The sequence below is a fragment of the Brachycentrus maculatus genome, unplaced genomic scaffold (assembly GCF_059751285.1).
Source record: "Brachycentrus maculatus isolate JH-2025_06_01 unplaced genomic scaffold, ASM5975128v1 h1tg000007l, whole genome shotgun sequence".
In the NCBI taxonomy this organism is placed as follows: Eukaryota; Metazoa; Arthropoda; class Insecta; order Trichoptera; family Brachycentridae; genus Brachycentrus; species Brachycentrus maculatus.
Window position 1 is genome coordinate 1,656,416 of NW_028280762.1, and position 20,045 is coordinate 1,676,460.

Consider the following 20,045-nt stretch of genomic DNA (forward strand, 5'->3'; position numbering starts at 1 on the left):
CATTGTAGCAAGATGGATAGCCTATGTTTTTAAGTGTACAATATTTTATCAGTCAGTCAATACGTGTATGTAATTTTGTATTCACATATATAAGTTAATCTTGCTTAATACTTGTACACATTTAGAAAAACTAATTTGCTAAAAGAAGCATGTAATTTTTTAAAAATTATCTGGTGATATATCATTCGCAGGTTTACCCCATTTACCTCAATATTTTTTCACTACCTACATAGCTTTATAATAGTACCTACCTAATTAAACCATATCCGGTCTCTAAGTGGAACATATGGAGTCCACAAACTGTCTCCAAGCTTTTCTGTCAGCTGCCAGCTCCTTTGCATCCTCCCAAGGCAGATCCACATCCCGAAGATCTGACGAGAACTGCCGATTAATTGTCAGCAGTGGTCGTCCTGGGTGGCGCAAACCTTGTAAAAGAGGCATGCTTGATTAAAGCTCTCGGGAGGCATACGGAGTACATGGCCAAGCCAACCATAGTAAGCCATAGCAAGCCATAGTACCTACCTACCAATTCATTTTATCTCTTACTTAAATTACTATTCAAACCAATGTTCATGAGAGCTGAATTCCCTGATCAGGTCTGGGCTTTAACCCTGAAGTTATGCAGATAATTCATCTGTGAATATACAGGTAGCATGCTTTATTGTGACAATTTTGTTCTCAATGCAGATATTCTGTTTGAACGACAGGGACTATGGCAATTCCAAGATGCCTGCGTATTCCCCGAGTAAAGAAATTAACAAAATCCTATTTTCAAAGTCATCTTATACCTTTTCACTTTATTAAAATAATACCAACCTTTCTTTTTTAACTGGAACAAGTCGATAGTAAAAAATTCTCAAACGAGACGAAAAAATAGGAAAACAGGAAAGTGTTTGATTTTATTTTCTAAACTTTCCACATTGTAGAATTACAAATAGAATTATTTTTACAAATCCAATAAAAATTAATTAAATTAATTTGTTTATTTTCACATATGCTTTCTTATAACCTAAAATTTTATTAAAGTATGTAATTCATATGTAGGTACCAAATTTGTTTAAAAAAATATATATATGAACTTCAGTTATACTTTCGTTGTACATATAAGTGTTTTATGATCAACTAATCACTTATTTAAAAAAATAAACCATTAAATTATATTTATATTTATACTAGTGAAATCTTTATTTCCGGTTCAGGTATGCATATTGTATCACATTAACATTTTAATAAAAAAGCTTATAAATTTATTTCTTAAATGAAGATTGATTGATCAATTGATTTTCTGAAATTACTCAATCCAGATTTACGATCTTGAGTAATGCAAAAAATAATTATTGTTACGTACGAAATTAATGTTTTTTTCTTCATTATAACGATACATGTTGATTTTGAAATACACTTATTATGTAATTTGACACTACAAAAACATGGACTATGGCTTGTTTGTAGTAAAAAATTTCAATTCTTTTACACAAATAGTTTTTTCTTTATCGGTACAATCTTGTCTGTGTAATTTGTCATTGAATTCAATTACGTATGTAAATATTTATTGAGAAAGAATAAAATTATCTTATTATTTGTAGACGTGTTTATTAAATGTATGTGAAATCATATCGAATATTTGAGAAGCTGCGTTTTAGAGCAGAAAAGGTGTATAAATTAGGTATATTAAAAGGTACCAGGAACCAAAGTTGATATAAAAGTACTGTGACACATTAACCGAGTGTTTTGAAAATATTATTGCGAAACATTGCGTTTGGAAAGAAATATTAATTTTCTGTACATCTATTTAATTCCTCTTGTTCCCACTATTACTAATGACTTTATATATAGATATTGTTTTAATAACCTCAATAACTTTATTAATGACTTGTGCATTTTAGTAAGTTGATCAAATATATATTATGTATATAATTGTAATGAAATGAGGTCTAAGTATGGTCCTAATAAATTATGCAATGAGTCCCCATTTTGTATACCTTAATGATTCTGATGTATCGCATTATCAATACTCTTAACCGATATTAATTTATTTTCACAAAAATGTGAATCTCATTTTCAAAATGTATCATAATAATTTATTGTAACAACAAATATGAATAAATTCGTATGAAAATATTTAGATTTCTTTATTTATCTCTAGGAAATAAGGGATAAAGGTTTTTGAACGCTTACCTCTACTCCATACATTTCAGTGTTCATTACGTGTTCAGTGGCCCATCTTTCTTTCCACATTCTCTCTCTATATTTGTTTCTTCTGCCTCCACTGTCCGAATAGTTTTACGGGATTTGATCCTCTTTGGAGTCAGGTGAAAAATATCTCCAAAAGCTGGTAGATGGGTGAAGAAAAAGTCGGAGCCACACGCAAAGTAAAATAAATTAAGCATTTCAGTGTGTGGAAGTTTTAAGATGTGTTTATATATAAAACTGGTCCGCCTCCGTAGTGTAATGGTCAGCACGCTCGGCTGCCGTTCTGGAGGTCCCGGGTTCGATTCCCATGGGGGGTCAAATAAATATAAGTGATATTTTCACTGTAATATTTATTCAACCTTACCCTGGACTGGTACCTGAAGCAAAGGGCTGATCACCTTTTCTTCAAGTGTAAACGATCAAGATAACACTGCATTTATATGACGCAGTGCTCCATGCACCATTGGGGTGCGGACAAGAGTTTTCTTTTTTTATTTGAATTTTATTTAGAATAAACAGCTTTCTTATGAATTTATTACAAGATGAAACTTGTAAAAGAAAATCGCCGCTTGTTCCTCTTATGGTGGGGACTGACCAGAGCTATTTTGTCGTAACGTGACACGTTACGATACGAGCATTTGTATAGTCAGTACAGCGAGTCAAGCGCTCCATCCATAGTTTCGGATGCTCGCTGATGTTCGCTGCGAGCAATATTACGACGTTACGTTACGACGAAATGCTCCGGTCAGTCCCTACCTTCAGATTATTTCATTTTATCAATATTTCAAAAATTATTTACTTTCCAAATTTAACGGTAGAATAAGTAAAGTTGCCAAGTCACCATTTTTTATACATAAAAAATATTTTTACCATTCATAAAGTAATTCTAATTTATTTTCTAAGGTATAGATTTCTAAGATTACATATATATATATATATATATATATATATATATATATATATATATATATATATATATATATATATATATATGGAAAAAACAAAAGAAAAAAGAATCATAAGAAAACTATGACGAAATTGCTAGAATATAATTTTTATATCTATTATTATCAAAGATAAGGAAAGAATAATAAATCATTTTGAAGACTGCATTAAGGCGGAAACATTTTGTAGGGTACCAAATAGCTGATATATAAATGTGAAATTTGAAGGGATCAGCTATAAATGGTTAGGTTAGGTTAGGTTAGGTTAGGTGAAATTTGAAGGGATCAGCTATAAATGGTTAGTAGTATGTAATACTTATTAATGAGAGAAAAAGTTTCTTATTACTTTCTTAAACATCTCCGCCTTCGTAGCGTAATGGTCAGCACGCTCGGCTACCGTTCTGGAGGTCCCGGGATCGATTTCCAAGGGGGGTAAAATAAATATAAGTGATTTTTTCACTGTAATATTTATTCAATATTACCATGGACTGGTACCTGAAGCGAAGGGCTTATCACCAAGAATAATATCAAGATAACACTGCGTTTATAAAACACAGTGCCCTATGCACCATTGGGGTGCGGATAAGGGTTTTATTAATTTATTTTTAAACATTTATGCATTTTAAAAAACTATGATCTTTAAAGCAAACATGACTTTTTATTCAAATATGAGGTCCATAATCGCAGTTTACACATAAAATAAGAAAAATTATAATTCTGTCCTTTATTATTATATACTGCCTAGCCCTTCAATTATCATAATGTTTTGATTGTGCATATTATGTATTATTCTGAAATGCAAAATCAATCTTATCAACCCAAAATCTACTCGAAATCCATGTTACCATATCACCTATCGGCATAGCCTCGGTATTGATATTTCTACTGTTTTGGAGTACCTAAGTATTTATTTATTTATGGAAACATTATTATTCAAACGTTGGCAATACTACGACGCACATGCGCTTGCCGCGCTTTTTGTACTATCTGCCGCGCATGCGTGCTGACATCCTCGACCTACCGACCAATGTCAATTCAGTAGATTTCAGCTCACAACTCTCAGGCACTCCAAGCTCAATATTCTTGGATTCTTGAAGTTAATCGTTGATGTTTCTATCTTTGTCTCTTCAATACATATAAACGAAGTTAGAAAGAGACAAAGCAAATACGAACCTAAATTGATAAGAGTTAGTTACATGTAAGCGGGGGGGAGGGGTTATGAAACAATAAGATAAAAAGAGATGGAACCTATTTTGTAATGCGTTATCTTTCTCTTCATTTGTTAACGTGTGAGTTTAGAAGTGTTGAATTTTGGGATTATATGTTCTAAGCTTATGACCCATATCATATTGTAATCTGTGACGGCGCGCAGCTCGACTGTCAAATCGCGGAACGGACGAAAGACAGAAGCGGTCGCCTGCGGTTCGTTTTGGCGCGACCTTATGTCGGGTGCGGTGTTGTTATTTTTCGTTTGTCGATGATATCTTCATTTCTTATTTAATGTGATAGTCAAAAGAACACATTGCCCTCGTTTTAAGTATTTGCGTTTTGGTTTTATAATTTGTGGTTTATTTACAACATTGTGCGCGATGGTGTTTCGTGTTGGATTCCAGTAGGCTCGGCGATCGTGTTCGCTCGGATTCAGGTACGTTATAAAGTAAACAATAGTCTATTTTCCATGTTCTGTTGCGAAATTTTTCGCATTATTTGTGTTGTTTTTAAATTCCTTTTCGTGAATTCATATGCCGTGTTTACGTTCGTCGAGAATTTTAGTGGTAGAGAATTGATTCTTGGAAAATGTAGTATTTTTATTGTCCTTTGCCGGCTTATGTTTACCATATATGTAATGTAAATTATTTATTATTTTCGTCATATGTGTATGTTTTTTTACAATGTAATTAAATCGTATCCGCTTAAATAAGTATTTTGTATAGCAAAACAATGAACCGTTTAATTGTTAGATTTTTTCAAAATTAAAATGATTCGATTTGAATTATTGTAAGTATTTTGGAAATTCTCTATGATTTTTAATCGCATAACTGTCTATGTCACGACATTTATTTTGTATTTCGTAAATAACAAAATATTAGTTGGCATTCTATAGTACTTACAGTACCTACGTAAAGTACTTATTCAAAGACCTTCGCGTTATCGCGATGGTTTTTGAAAAGCATATTGATCTGATTTTAATTTTGGGGTCATGGGAAATAAGAATGTGTGATTTTAACTACTTTATATATCGCTCACTCCTTTCAACAACATCATATATCAAAAAACTTGATTTTTCTGGAGATCGTTTTTAAAGTTTAAAAATATAATGCAATGTATTAAAAATAAATAACTAGCCATTTATTGATCTTTTTATTGTGCAACAGATCTTTTTAGGTAAAACTTGAAGGTTTTTTCTCCATTTGAAAAATATTTTGTATTATATATTTTTTTTTTAAATAAAAAAATATAACAAAATTTATTAAAAATAAATATCAAGCCACTTATTGAACTTTTTACTGTGCAAAAGATCTTTTTAGTTAAAACCTCAATGTTTTTTCTCCATTTGAAAAATGTTCAGTATATTAAAAAAAAATACTTACAAAAACAATACATTTTCTTCAAAATGCAAAAACAACACTTTCTGCCCTGTAGCGGTTGAATATTAAGTTAAAAATATGCCGTTTTTTGGGATATAGTACATTTTCTGAGCATTCCTAAAACATGCACAACTGAAAATTGACATTTTTTTTATATTTGACGTTGTTGAAAGGAGTGAGCGATATGTCCAACGGTGTAGATGATAATCTGTGTTGGAGATAAGATTTCTAGTGTCGGTAGATAAAAGGTAATGTTATTATGCTCTACATTATTTAATCCTACAAGTATCTCCCCAGATTATTATTTAGGTATGTAAATATCTGTCAAGTGATTTCGGATCCGGGATCCGTTTCGGAAAATCCTGATTTTCACATCACCACATTTATAATATTTATAATTTCACAGTGCTAGTAAAGAAACACAAATATTTTTTAAAAAATCTATGAATTACCAATGCTATCGAAAATATTGAAAATATTAAGTGACAGCAGCTGCCAAGAAGCACGCCGCCCTTTTTTGTTTGTTTTCATTTGTTTGTTTGTTTGTTTGTTTTTTTTTTTTTTTTTTTTTTTTTTTTTTTTTTTTTTTTGCCTGCTACCTTGAACAGATGGCGCTGCCATTTTCAGTAAAAAAAAAAGTTTTTTTAACATTTTTTCCTGTTACATTTTTATTTAAGTAACGCAAGTGTTATCATGATCGTTACTTACGTGAAGGCAAGGTGATCACTCCTGCTTAATATTAAATAAATATTAGAGTGTAAAATCACATATATTTATTTTCATCTCCTCCTGGGAATCGAAACCGGGACCTCCGGCACGGTAGTTTTAACACGTTAACCATTACACCACGGAGGTAGACATTATATTATATTGCGGCCGAAATTATGTTGATAGTGTTGGGAAAACTTGATTCTGAGGTAGGTAATTACCCACATAAGACGTGTTTAATCAATCGACCCTTCAACTATTCAGTAAGTTTAATATTTTATGTACCTACAACCCATTTAGCGCCACATCATTACGTACCCAACTACAACGCCCATGATTTATAAAAGACCATACAGGGCCGGCTCTAGCATATCGCTCACTCCTTTCAACAACGTCATATATAAAAAATCGTAAATTTTCATGCATGTTTTCGGAATGCCCAGAAAATGTATCTACTAAATCCCAGCAAAAGCGGTATATTTTTAACTTAATATTTACCCGCTACAGGGCAGAATGTGTGGTTTTTGTATTTTGAAGAAAGGGTATTTATTAATTATTTTTTAAAATATACTAAATATTTTTCAAATGGAGAAAAACATTCAGGTTTTACCTAAAACGATATGTTGCACAGTAAAAAGTAAAGTGGCTTGATATTTATTTTTAATACATTTTATTATAAACACACTGTTATCTTCATCGTCCAAGTGACTCTGAAATCTTGCTACGGCTTATGCATCACCGCTTATTGTGACCCTGCTAAGGTTTTAACTTTTCAAGTTTTATAGCCTGTGCTTACTCGTGAGTGGATTTACTCTTTATATTTAAGGTTACTATAATTTCATGTTTTTATGAGTGAAAATTCTAAGCAAAAATACTCGCTATCTCTCTATAACAGCGCTCGGGAAAATTTTTTAACCATTACACCAAAATATTTTTGCTTAAGTCGATACTACCCCCTCCCCTCATTTTGAAAAGAAGACTCTCAATGTATATTTAAAATAAAACTTATTTATTGAATTAATTAACACGAAAAAGAAAAAAAAAGTTGCATGAAAATAGTATGTAATAGACAAGCAAAATAAAATACTCAAATTTGATCAGACGAAAATTCAGGTGTTCCTGAACACCTGAATTTTCGTCTGATCAAATTTGAAAGCTGAAAAGGAAACCTGTTTCCTTTTCAGCTTTTGCAGAAATGCTGTTGCTTCATGTTTGATACGATTATTTAAAAATTGGGACTTTTTGATTTTTATAAGAGCAATTTGAATAGTCTTCAGCGTTTACTCGATTTCTGAATTGTAAAATACTTTTTATTTCATTTTTAAACCCTTAACCGTACCCCAATGGTGCATAGGGCACTGCATTATATAAACGCATTGTTATCTTGATCGTTAACATACGAAGGAAAGGTGATCAGCCCTCCGTTTCAGGTACGAGTCCAGGGTAATATTAAATAAATATTAGAGTGAAAAAATCACTTATATTTATTTAAACCCCCCTGGAAATCGAACTCGAGACCTCCAGAACGGTAGCCGAGCGTGCTGACCATTACACTACGGAGATGGACAAATATACTAATATTAAAAAAACCTAAAAAATACTAACATACTAATATTAAATAAATACTAATAATTATTTGATATTACTCTAAACTGGTCCCTGAAGCGCAGAAGTGATCAACTTGCCTTCATATAATTAACGATCAAGATAACATTGCGTCAATACGATGCAGTGCCCTATGCACCATTGGGTGCGGATAAGGGTTAGAGAGAAAAATACTTACTCGTATTTGAAATACCAAACTAGAAAAATCCTTATTACCCCATTTGGGGTAATTTACCCCAGTTGACTGCTGCGTTCAGTGATTATAAGTTAGCAGTGAAGTTACTTAGGTGAGTGATTTTCCTTCTATGATATTACATGTGTGTATTTACACATAGGATGTGAGTTAACTTATGTTATTATTTATTAAGACGATTGAAATTTTTCCACTGTTAGTAAATTAGGCGATATTTTGTGCCGCCAATTTCGTGAGAAACGCAAACAAAGCCACATCTAATGAGGTGATTAGCGACAGCAGTTTGTCAATTGTTAATTAACCCTAGATAGCTAGACTATGTCTGTAGATACAATGCCATTTGTGGATCGCACAATATTGACATATCTCTCACTCCTTTCAAGAACGTAATAAATAAAAAAACGTGATATTCCAGGAGAACGTTTTTAGAGTTTAAAAATATAACACAATGCATTAAAAATAAATATCAAGCCACTTATGTAACTTTTTACTGTGCAACAAATCTTTTTAGGTACAATCTGAAGGTTTTTTCTCCATTTGAAAAATATTTAGTATATTTCAAAAAATAATTAAACAATACCTTTTCTTCAAAATGCAAAAACAACACTTTCTACCCTGTAGTGGGTAAATATTAAGTTAAAAATATGCTTCTTTTGCTAGGATATAGTACATTTTCTGGGCATTCCGAAAACATGCACAACTGAAAAATGACGATTTTTGATTTATGACGTTCTTGATAGGAGTGAGCGATATGTAGTAGCTGTGCGTAATAGTGATTTATTATTACTAACTATATTAAATAATGCCGCCTCCGTAGTGTAATGGTCAGCACGCTCGGCTACCATACTGGAGGTCCCGGGTTCGATTCCCATGGGGGGGGGTCAAATAAATATAAGTGATTTTTTCACTCTAATATTTGTTCAATATTACCCTGGACTGGTACCTGAAGCGGAGGGCTGATCACCTTTCCTTCGTATGTTAACGATCAAGATAACACTGCGTTTATATAATGCAGTGCCCTATGCACCATAGGGTGCGGATAAGGGTTTGAATGAATATTAAATAAATATCAAAAATAAAAAATAAAAATAACAATATACTTAATGAAGAACATTGAAAATGCTGAGTGACTGCTATTATTGTCAAGGACCACTCTGTCCAACATAAACAATGTTTAGTATTGCGTGTGTCTCTGTTGTGTTCAACAGATGGCGCTGCCACAACAGATTTTTTTTTCAATATATTAATTTTTAAATCAAACACAGATTTTTTGAGTCTACTTAGTTGTAAATGCCATAACTAAGCAAATCTTTATTTAAACCTTTATAATTATTATCAATCTGTTTGTACACTTCAGCTGTCTAGTTCAAATATGTCAAATATGACGTACGACGCCATTTGCAAAAATTATAATATCTTCCGATAGTGTGATAATTTTTTTGCCACCCTGTATAATTGCAGTTTTTAATTATTGATTATTAGAAAAATGGGCCAATACTTATGAACTGGTTTCTGTTTGTAATTCTATTATTGAATTTTCCGAGCTTATTATTATTAAGTCTGTAGCTAAGGCTTCTGCGTTCGCATACGAAGACTTATATGATAATTTCACTGAACTCTGCATCCATACTAATGTACTCGACACGTGACACAATCCCCCCCCCTCACTCGTCCCCCAAGTGATGTGCATCTGTCACGTGATAAAGGACACACTCTCAATTCAGAATGTGCGAATGAAACACATCGCTCACTCCTTTCAAGAACGTCATAAATAAAATATCGTCAATTTTCAGTTGTGCATGTTTTTGGAATGCCCAGTAAATGTACTATATCTCAGCAAAAGAGGCATATTTTTAACTTAATATTTGCCCGCTACAGGGTAGAAAATGTTGTTTTTGCATTTTGAAGAAAAGGTATTGTTTAATTATTTTTTTAAATATACTAAATATTTTTCGAATCGAGAAAAAATCTTTGGGTTAACCTAAAAAGATGTGTTGCACACTAAAAAGTTCAATAAGTGGCTTGATATTTATTTTTAATACATTGTGCTATATTTTTAAAAATTAAAAACGTTCTCCTGAAAAATCAAGTTTTTTTTTATTTAGGACGTTCTTGAAAGGAGTGAGCGAATTGTATAATAAGGTACACTTTGACAAGGTTTTTCAGATAGGCGTCTACCTCTACAGGTTTTTACAACAAATTGGATTTTAAACAAACCAAAATGGACGCCTTATTTATCAAATTGGACGCTTTAAAAGTCAAATTGGACACTTTAGAAATATAATTATCAGTTTAATTAATTAAATTACAATAAAAGTTATCCGTAATAGAGTGTCAACGAATAACGGGTGAGTGGAAATGCGATGACTATTTTCTGCAAGTGTCTTTGCACTGTTCCGCGTCTGTCTGCTGTGCTGGTCGGGGTTGTGGAGGCGTCTGATTTAATATAAAAATATATAATATATTCTGAAATGCAAAACAATTTAAAATAATATAAAAATAATGTATATTTCAATGATTTTTTGTTTTTTTTTTTACCTTTCTATAACTCTTTTCTTTTCTAAACCATATATTTATTTCAAAGAATATTTTTTTAATACAAATACAAATATTGTGTTTTAAACAAAAAATTCAATTACGTCAAATGTTATCTGGGTTTAAAGAAAATTAAGTTGCGACTTAACGAATGCTGGGCCTTAGGGGGGGGGGGGTCTATCCCAGGTGCCAAGAAAGTAGGTGATGCCAAATTTATCAATTTTAAACACGAAAATATAAACATATTGCTCACTCCTTTCAAGAACGTCATAAATCAAAAAACTTGATTTTTCAGGAGAACGTTTTTAAATATAAAAAATATAACATAATGTATTAAAAATTAATATCAAGCCACTTCTTGAACTTTTTACTGTGCAACAGATCTTTTTAGGTAAAACCTGAAGGTTTTTTCTCCATTTGAAAATTATTTAGTATATTTAAAAAAATAATTAAACAGTACCTTTTCTTCAAAATGCAAAACATTTTCTGCCTTGTAGCGGGTAAATATTAAGTTGAAAATATGCCTCTTTTGCTGGGATATAATACATTTACTGGGCATTCCGAAAACATGTACAACTGAAAATTGACGATTTTTGATTTATGACGTTCTTGAAAGGAGTGAGCGATATGTTAAAACTTGTAACTTAATTTTAAAAAGCATTTATTGTGTGTTATTGACAATTATTCGACATAAAAAGTCAAGTCTTCGAAAAATAATGTTTTAAGGGTGCTTTAATTAAACTGTGAAATAAATATTCAACACATTCTCGATTTCAGAAATTTTCCATTCGGAAAAAAACGAGTGCGGCTGCAGAGGTTTGTACAGGTTTCGTACGTTGAAAAACGAAAGCGGAAAGCGCCATTCCGAGTGCCTATCTTATATAGAGAAGTTGGAAAACCGGTCTGGAAAATTATCGCTTTTTTATCGCCATTTTAATCTAAACAAATCGCGAACCTGTGTATAAATGAACGAGATGTGCTAGATGCTTTTTAGGATATCATGACGTATTTAAAAAGTTTTTTTATTTTAAATCATATTTGCATATATCGCTTACTCCTTTCAAGAACGTCATAAATCATAAATCGTCAATTTTCAGTTGTACATGTTTTCGGAATGCCCAGAAAATGTGCTATATATCCCAGCAAAGGGGACATATTTTTAACTTAATATTTACCTATTATTTTTTGACATCTCATCAAAGAGGAAGAAGAATATGGAAGTCTGGGCATTTACGGGTAGATATCTCTATTATTATAGATATAGTATTCATAGATGTCTCTAGTGAAGTTCTAGTGATTCAAGAACAAGGTTTCTAAATTGGTTCATATAAATAGAACTTCCAAGAATTTGAGTAGTTTGGTTGTCAATAATGGGTAGAATTGGTGAATGTTACACGTGTGTAAAGTGATCACTTAAACCAGCCTATGACGGTCGTCAGCCCCGTAAATGCCCAGACTTCCATATTCTTCTTCATCTTTGATGAGATGTCAAAAAATAATATGAAAATAACTCCTGTAATTGGAGATAATCCAGATTTTGTGAACAAGTATTTGGACACACTCAAAATGTTGTTAATATTTACCAGCTTCAGGGCAGAAAGTGTTGTTTTTGCATTTTGAAGAAAATGTATTGTTTAATTATTTTTTTAAACAAACTAAATATTTTTCAAATGGAGAAAAAACCGTCAGGTTTTACCCAAAATGATCTGTTGCACAGTAAAAAGTTCAATATGTTGCTGTATATTTATTTTTAATACATTGTATTATATTTTTAAACTTTAAAAACGTTCTCCTGAAAAATTATGTTTTTTGATTTATGACGTTCTTGAAAGGAGTGAGCGATATATCATAAACGGTAGAGACCCAACATACGATAAATAGCAACTGATTTTTTTTAATCCAAGTAATATTTGACCTAATCGATTTTTCTTTTCTTAAAATGAAAAGGTATTTTCTAACATTCGTTTGAAAATTCTATAACTATCCGAAACAATTGTCACGAAAATTATTTTTATGTGCTTTTAAACAATGAAATGCAACTTAGTGGGCTCAAAAAATCAGTGTTTAACATTTAATACATAAATCGTAGTCGTACAGGAGAAAGTGACCAACTAACAAAACGTAAAATGTTCAGGAGGGCCATTTATGTAAGTCACTTTTGCTTGGCAAGAAAATAAACATCAATGCAGTTAGTCATTTTTAACAAGTCAATGTGTTATACTTCCAATTTTAAAATCCTTTGGGATTTTTTTCAGAGCAATATTAAGCTACTAAGGTATCAAATAGTCAATGATCACGTTTTTGTACAAAATGCACTTGGTCACTTTCTCCTGTATGACTACGAAATGTCTGTAAAATTCCCAAATAAAAAAAAATGCTTAATTTTGGCATACCTTACTACATTGGCACCCTTAATGGACCCCCCTTTTCACCCTAGTCCGCCTGTATTTCTCTACATTACTCCTTTATATCAAATTTCCCACGTCTTAGTTTTATTGGTATTTACATATTATTTATTACATTTTTAATGAGTAAAAAAAATATGTAAATTTCTTACTCGCATATTAACATTCATACATATGCTGTCTCTTTATCGAATCCAATTAATTATTGAAAATTAGCATTATCAACATCAACAAGAATTTCATACCGGATGTGTGTTTATTTGACAGTTATCGAAAAATGTTCTTAGATTGTGTATTAATTATTTTATATAAACAACGACTTTTTTAAATAAACGTATACAATGTCGATTTTCAAGTCATTTTTACTTTGATATTGTTTTTTTTTAATTTGATATTTTGAATCTACTTTTATTTTTTACCTATAAAAATTTGGCCTTTGTCTTGTACCTTGTACAACACAAAGGCCAAATTATGAATTATTTAGAAAATTTAATAAAATTTAATTCTGATAATAATTTAGTTAATAATATATTGTTTCAAAACTCTTCACCTTTGCTTTCCATTTTTCCTTTATTTTCAAACTTCGCCCCCTTGACTAACCCCCCTCCCCTTAACTTACCCCTCTCCTTATTTATAGAACAGTTTTTTATTAATTATGTTTTAGTTATTATTTAGATCTAAAGATGGAAGCTTAGCTTCCGAAACTAGGAGTCGTAAATAAACTCAAGTGGTAAAAAACAAGTGTTTTATCAAATTAATAAATAATTATTTTATAATATTAGCTATATGAATCCGATAGAGGCAAGTTTAGTAATATCCTAACGTTGTTTTCCAATCCAATTATGGCCACGATGACAGTAGCCCGGCGCGTTAGGAGCCGGTGTGCGATGTAACGATGGCACTGTTGTGCAAGACCTATAATCCAATTGGCTGTTTCCATCGTGTCGCCGCACTGTGTCGCGTTATGTAACAGCTATTATGTAAATTATTTTTCATTCGAAGCGCCATTCAATAAATCCATAAATATTGTGAGCGCCTCGAGAGGTACGTAGCCATCAGTTTGCCCTAGAAATACGCGTATCTACCGTATATTTGTCTGTCACGACTCTTGGTAAAAGATACCTATAAAATAAAATGAAAGAAAAAATAACTCCTAATTGGAGATAATCCAGATTTGTGAACAAGTATTTGGACACACTCAAAATGTTGTAAGAATCATATTGTTTTCTTTTACCAGTTAATTTATAACTGGTCAAATTATAAGCTAAAATTACTCATGTATCTGATTATAATACAGAATTCGGACCTCATACAAAATAAAGAGTTTTTTATTAATAAAATAGTTTATTTCATCTCACGATAGTTGTATCTAGTGAAATTCTAGTGAATTCAAGCACTTTGTTTCGAATTTCAACAATGTATAAAAAAGTTCCAAGAATTTGAGTAGTATGGTTGTCAATCATGGTGGTAGAATTGGTGGATATTACACGTGTGTTAAGTGATCGTTAAACCAGCCTATGACGGTCGTAAGCGCCGTAAATGCCCAGACTTTCATATTCTTCTTCATCTACGTTGAGATGTCAAAAAAGAATATAAATGAAGACTAGTTTTATTTTTCATTTATTCAAAAAAAAATTTTAAGGGGTCTCTTAAACTCCATGTTTCTTTTCCATATCTAAAAGGTTGGAACCAGGACCCCATTTTTTACTGCCAGTTTAGGTTTCGCTGATAGGGTTTTATTTTCTATAACTGAATTTAATTCGTTACTCGAGTTATCTAATTTCGCTTTTCTGTATATTTTTCCAGGGGTGCAGCGTTAGGCACCGCGCCTAGAGCGTCACAATGACTAAGAAGTTTGAATTCAACTGGCAAATACCCGTGCCAGATGCCCTGCTTCAGGTATGTACATACATACATATTCTATGTATTTATACATATTTTTTTACAAACTAACGTTAACCGTTAAAGTGCCGAGAGTCGAATGTTCGACTTCGTAATTCAAAATTCAAAATTGCGGAGCGTCGAATGTGCGACTTCGAAATTCTAAATTCAAAATTGCGGAGCATCGGATGTTCGACTTCATAATTTAAAATTCAAAAAGCGGAGCGTCGAATGTTCAACTTGGTAATTCAAAATTTAAAATTGTGGAGCGTCAGTTGTTCGACTTCGTAATTCAAAATTCAAAATTGTGGAGCGTAGAATGTTCGACTTCATAATTCAAAATTCAAAATTGTGGAGCGTCGAATTTTCGATTCTAGCGTCAGTGTGTTTTTAGCAGTTGATCTCGGAGGTCGTGTCGCTGCGTAGCTACGTGATTATTGCAATTTATATCATCAATATATTGACAAATTTAAAAATAAAATAATTTACTATGGAAAAAGATCTTCCTTATAATTTTTAATTGTACATTTTTTTTGGATTTTCGCAAAACATATTTTAATTAATAATTATTTAAGCATACTTTTTTTCACGGTATTTCATGGAATGTATTGTATCTACCCTACCTTGTAAATTAGGAGTTAATAAATGTATTTAACTCATCGCTAAAATATTATATCCGTTATAATATCAAATGCAATTATTTAAAAAAATAATTAAAAAACTAACTAACCATCACGCCGTAGGCAGAGAGAAAATAACGCCATACCAATATGCTTTGCAAAACGGCATTCATGCATCTCCTCATACATACCCCCCGATTATTCCGACACTACCGACAACCTAACGACTTTCAAGGATTTAAAATAATGGTTTGATTTTAAAAATGAAATTTGGTTCTGCCTTGAAACGGGTAAGCCTGTGTAGACAGAAGCAGCACTTCATAAATACGTATAAATTGTAACATAAATGTGTGGATAATACTGCATCCGAAATATAGAGCATTCAAATTCACTGCTGTGCTGTGTGCGCGCGCTGGTAAACCTGACCTCGTATAGAATTTTAACCCTCTCCTACATCAAGCCTTCATATGAGGTCTGAAAAATAACACCGTCAAAAATGCCGCCAAATTATTTAAAATAAGTAGCGAGTGTTTTTGCCTAGAATTTTCACTCATGAATTGCATGAAATTATAGTAACTTTAAACATAAAGAGTAAATCCACTCACGAGTAGGCATAGGATGTGGAACTTATAAAGTTGAAGCCTGAGTAGGGACATGATAAACGGTGTTGCATAAGCCGTAGCTAGATTTCAGAGTCACTTGGATGTTAGGTAATTTAAAAAAAAGTACTTCTTGTCTTACAAATTTCTTTACAGTAATTACTTTTAAGACTCGCTTGGTTAAAATACCACCATAGAGGCTGTAAGGGGGAAACGTTTGCAAACGATATAACGAAATACCATCGTGTCCAGAGTGTTTTGAAGATTTCCATAGACGCACGTAAATTCTGTTTATTTCTAATATTATTATCATTCGTTCAGTAAATTGTAACATTATTCATAGTCATTGCACTGTTTTGTTAGGAATAAAGAAAAAGGCACAAAAAACGCGCTTAGAGTGTCAGAAATGAAGACTCTAAGAAGCATATCAGGCAAGAGTCTTCGAGATAGAATAAGAAACGCCAGGATCAGGGAAATATGCGAGATCGAAGATGTCGTTGGGTGGGGAAGGCAACGAAGGAGACAATGGTACACGCATGTGAGGAGAATGGAACCATCCAGACTCCCCCACATCGCACTGTACGGTCAACCCATGGTAGACGACTCCCGGGCAGACCACCAAAGAGAGGGATCGATAGCTGGGAATCGACACGGCAGGAGGCTAATCCCTCTTAAAAACAGGCCACAAGGCCTACACCAAGAAGAAGAATAAAGAAATTTAATTTATTTTATAAAATAAAACTAAAAGTTTGTTTTAAACCACTTTTATTTTTGGTCTTTTCTCTAACGGGTTTCGACAAGAACCCTGTCACTTCCCGCAGGGGTAAGCAGAGAGAATAGAACGCCACATCTATCTGCGTTTGCAAACAATTTTTGCCTTTTCCATAAACATGCAACATTTTTTTTTTAATTTTTTGAAATATGTACGAGAGGGTTAAGAAAGAGATATATATTATACAATGAATTCTTTAAACTAAGTTCGCTCCACAATCAGCAGACGGGTAAGTGAATCTGCGAATTGATTTAATGGACCAGTTTTATTGCATTCGTAGCTAAAACGGTGAACGCTTCACATTATATCACATATGTACACATTATATCTGTGGATATACTCATATGGAGTAACTAATGTGTGGAATTCCGGCAATTTTGGCAAGGGATCGCAGAACTGTTTTGATCGCTTTCGAAAAAGAACGAATTCACGGCAATTGAAAATAATACCTTGTTCACAAATTCTTGATTTCCTACCATATGTCGCTCACTCCTTTCAAGAACGTCATAAATAAAAAAAACTTGATTTTTCAAGAGAACGTTTTTAAAGTTTAAAAATATAATACATTGTATTAAAAATAATTATCGAGCCACTTACTGAACTTTTTACTGTGCAACAGATCTTTTTAGATAAAACCTGAAGGTTTTTTCTCCATTTGAAAAATATTCAGTAAATTTAAAAAAATAATTTAACAATACCTTTACTTCAAAATACAAAAACAACACTTTCTGCCCTGTAGCGGGTAAATATTAAGTTGAAAATATGCCTCTTTTGCTGGGATATACTTATTACATTTTCTGGTCATTCCGAAAACATGCGCAACTGAAAATTGACGATTTTTGATTTATGACGTTGCTAAAAGGAGTGAGCGATATGTTTATATATGGGATAATACCTAATTTTTTACATCTCAACATAGATAAAGAAGAATATAGAAGTCTGTGCGTTTACGGGGCATACGACCGTCATAGGCTGGTTTAAGTGACTACTTTACACAGTGTAACATTCACCAATTCTACCCATTATTGACAATTACGCTACTCAAATTCTTGGAACTTCTACGTATATATGTATGTATATTGTTCAATTTCGAAATATAGTGCTTGAATCACCTAAATACACGTATGGTGAGATGAAAGAAGCTTTTTATTGAGCAGAAACTCTTTCATTTGTATTATAATCACATACATGAGAAACGCTAGAAATTATCCTCTTTCATTTTATTATTTTAGCCTATAATTTGACCAGCTAATTTATTTACAATTTTTTTTAAATGTGTCTAAATACTTGTTTTTAAATCTGGATTATCTCCAATTAGGAGTTATTTATTATTATTTTTTATTATTATTATTTTAAATTCAAGTTTCGGACCTCACATACAAATGAAATTTGAGAAACATTGAAAAATACAACAATACAAAATTTGCATAAAAAATATTATGTTTATTCGATTTTTACACTGTCATTGATTGGTGTTCCAATTGGTAACACTGAGATTAACGATTTGTGATTACTTATATAATATATGAGATTATATCCGTGATTCGATACTGTCGAGATAAGGAGGAAATATTTCATCTGTTGTGATTCCTTGATTGATTTTGTTGTTGATTCGTCTGGTTTATTGAAACAATGATAAATATTACTAACAAAACGTGTCACACCTCATTGTTCATATATAGCGTCTGACGTACACGCGCATGCGCGTCACTTTATTATTTTATCGCTTTGTATCGGGTCAGGTCAGGAGTCGAAATAAGCTGCGGGTATGTTTGAGTAGATGCATGAATGTGGAAGAGGCGATAAATATTTGCAAAGACAGATTGGTTTGGCGTTCTATTCTCTCTGCCTACGCCTGTGGGAAAGCGGCGTGATGGTTATTTAGTAAGTTAGTTGTGTATACGTCGCTCTCTTTTGCATCGGAATGCATAGCTCTCTTTCTCCTTCTCTGTGCGTTATATTTTTCTTTTCTCTCGTGTAACGAAATTTGCCTAATAAACGTGACGCGTCCTTGAAATTTCACATTCGCTTCTCGTCCAATTATCGATCATCTCAATTCACTTCAAAAAATACGATTCGTTTCAAATTTTCTCCACATGTGGCGTTACGTGCGCACTCGGTCATGTAACTTTCTGTGACAGATTCGATCCTTTGTCGAAGTGTACTGGATGCGAAATAATCTAAGAGCGGTACATGTTTCATAAGCAGACCACATTATGCAGAAACCACCCAACCCACAATTTGCAAATTTTTACTTTTTGAAGAATAGCTACTTCATAGTTTTTTTAAACTATATCCCTATGTGGAGCAAAGTGACGTTATATTTTTACTATGCGAGCGAGAAGTATGTCAGGACAGAAGAGTGTGGCGTTCCATACTCTCTGCCTACCCCTTTGGGGAAATGGCGTGATGGAAGTAGTAGTAAGTTAGTCAACAACAAATAATGCGTTCTCTCAGATGAATGTGGGGCAAAACGTTGTATGAGTGATGTTCGAATGGTGATATGAGGAAAGAACGCAAGGTTGAGGCAAGCATTATCGATAAAATCATGAAATGTATATTGAGATGGTTTGGACACGTAGAACGAATGCGTGAGGGAAGGTAAAACAAATTTATTAAACGAACCTAGTTGGAAAAAGGAGCACAGAAAGACCGAAAAAAAATTTGCACGATCAGATGTGTCATGAAAGCGGCTAGGTTAGGAGTCGATATAATCAGTGGGTATGTATGAGGAGATACATGAATGTGGAAGAGCATGTACATTGAATGAGAGTAAAAAAACATTAAAACAAATTTATTGGGCGAATGAAGTTGGTAATAGAAGTAGAGGAAGACCGAGAAAAACTTCAATTACTTAAAAGTATTCAGGTCAGGAGTCGGAATAATCGGCGGGTATGTATGTTAAGATACGGACGATGCAATTTTTTTCCAAAGACAGGATAGTTTTCAAGATTATTGACAGAGTGATGTGGCGTTCTATTCTCTCTGCCTACCCCTACGGG

The 20,045-nt window shown here is 32.6% G+C and overlaps 1 protein-coding gene across 1 annotated transcript in view; it reads left to right on the forward strand.

The window, feature by feature from the left end:
- Positions 1-4,488: 4,488 nt before the first annotated feature.
- Positions 4,489-20,045, forward strand: part of norpA (no receptor potential A) — a 61,089-nt gene continuing 45,532 nt past the window's right edge. Inside the window, exons 1-2 of the mRNA XM_088260128.1 lie at positions 4,489-4,782; positions 14,978-15,070. Of these exons, the coding sequence (XP_088116254.1) occupies positions 15,014-15,070 (57 nt within the window). The 5' untranslated portion in view covers positions 4,489-4,782; positions 14,978-15,013. The remainder of the gene's footprint in view (positions 4,783-14,977; positions 15,071-20,045) is intronic.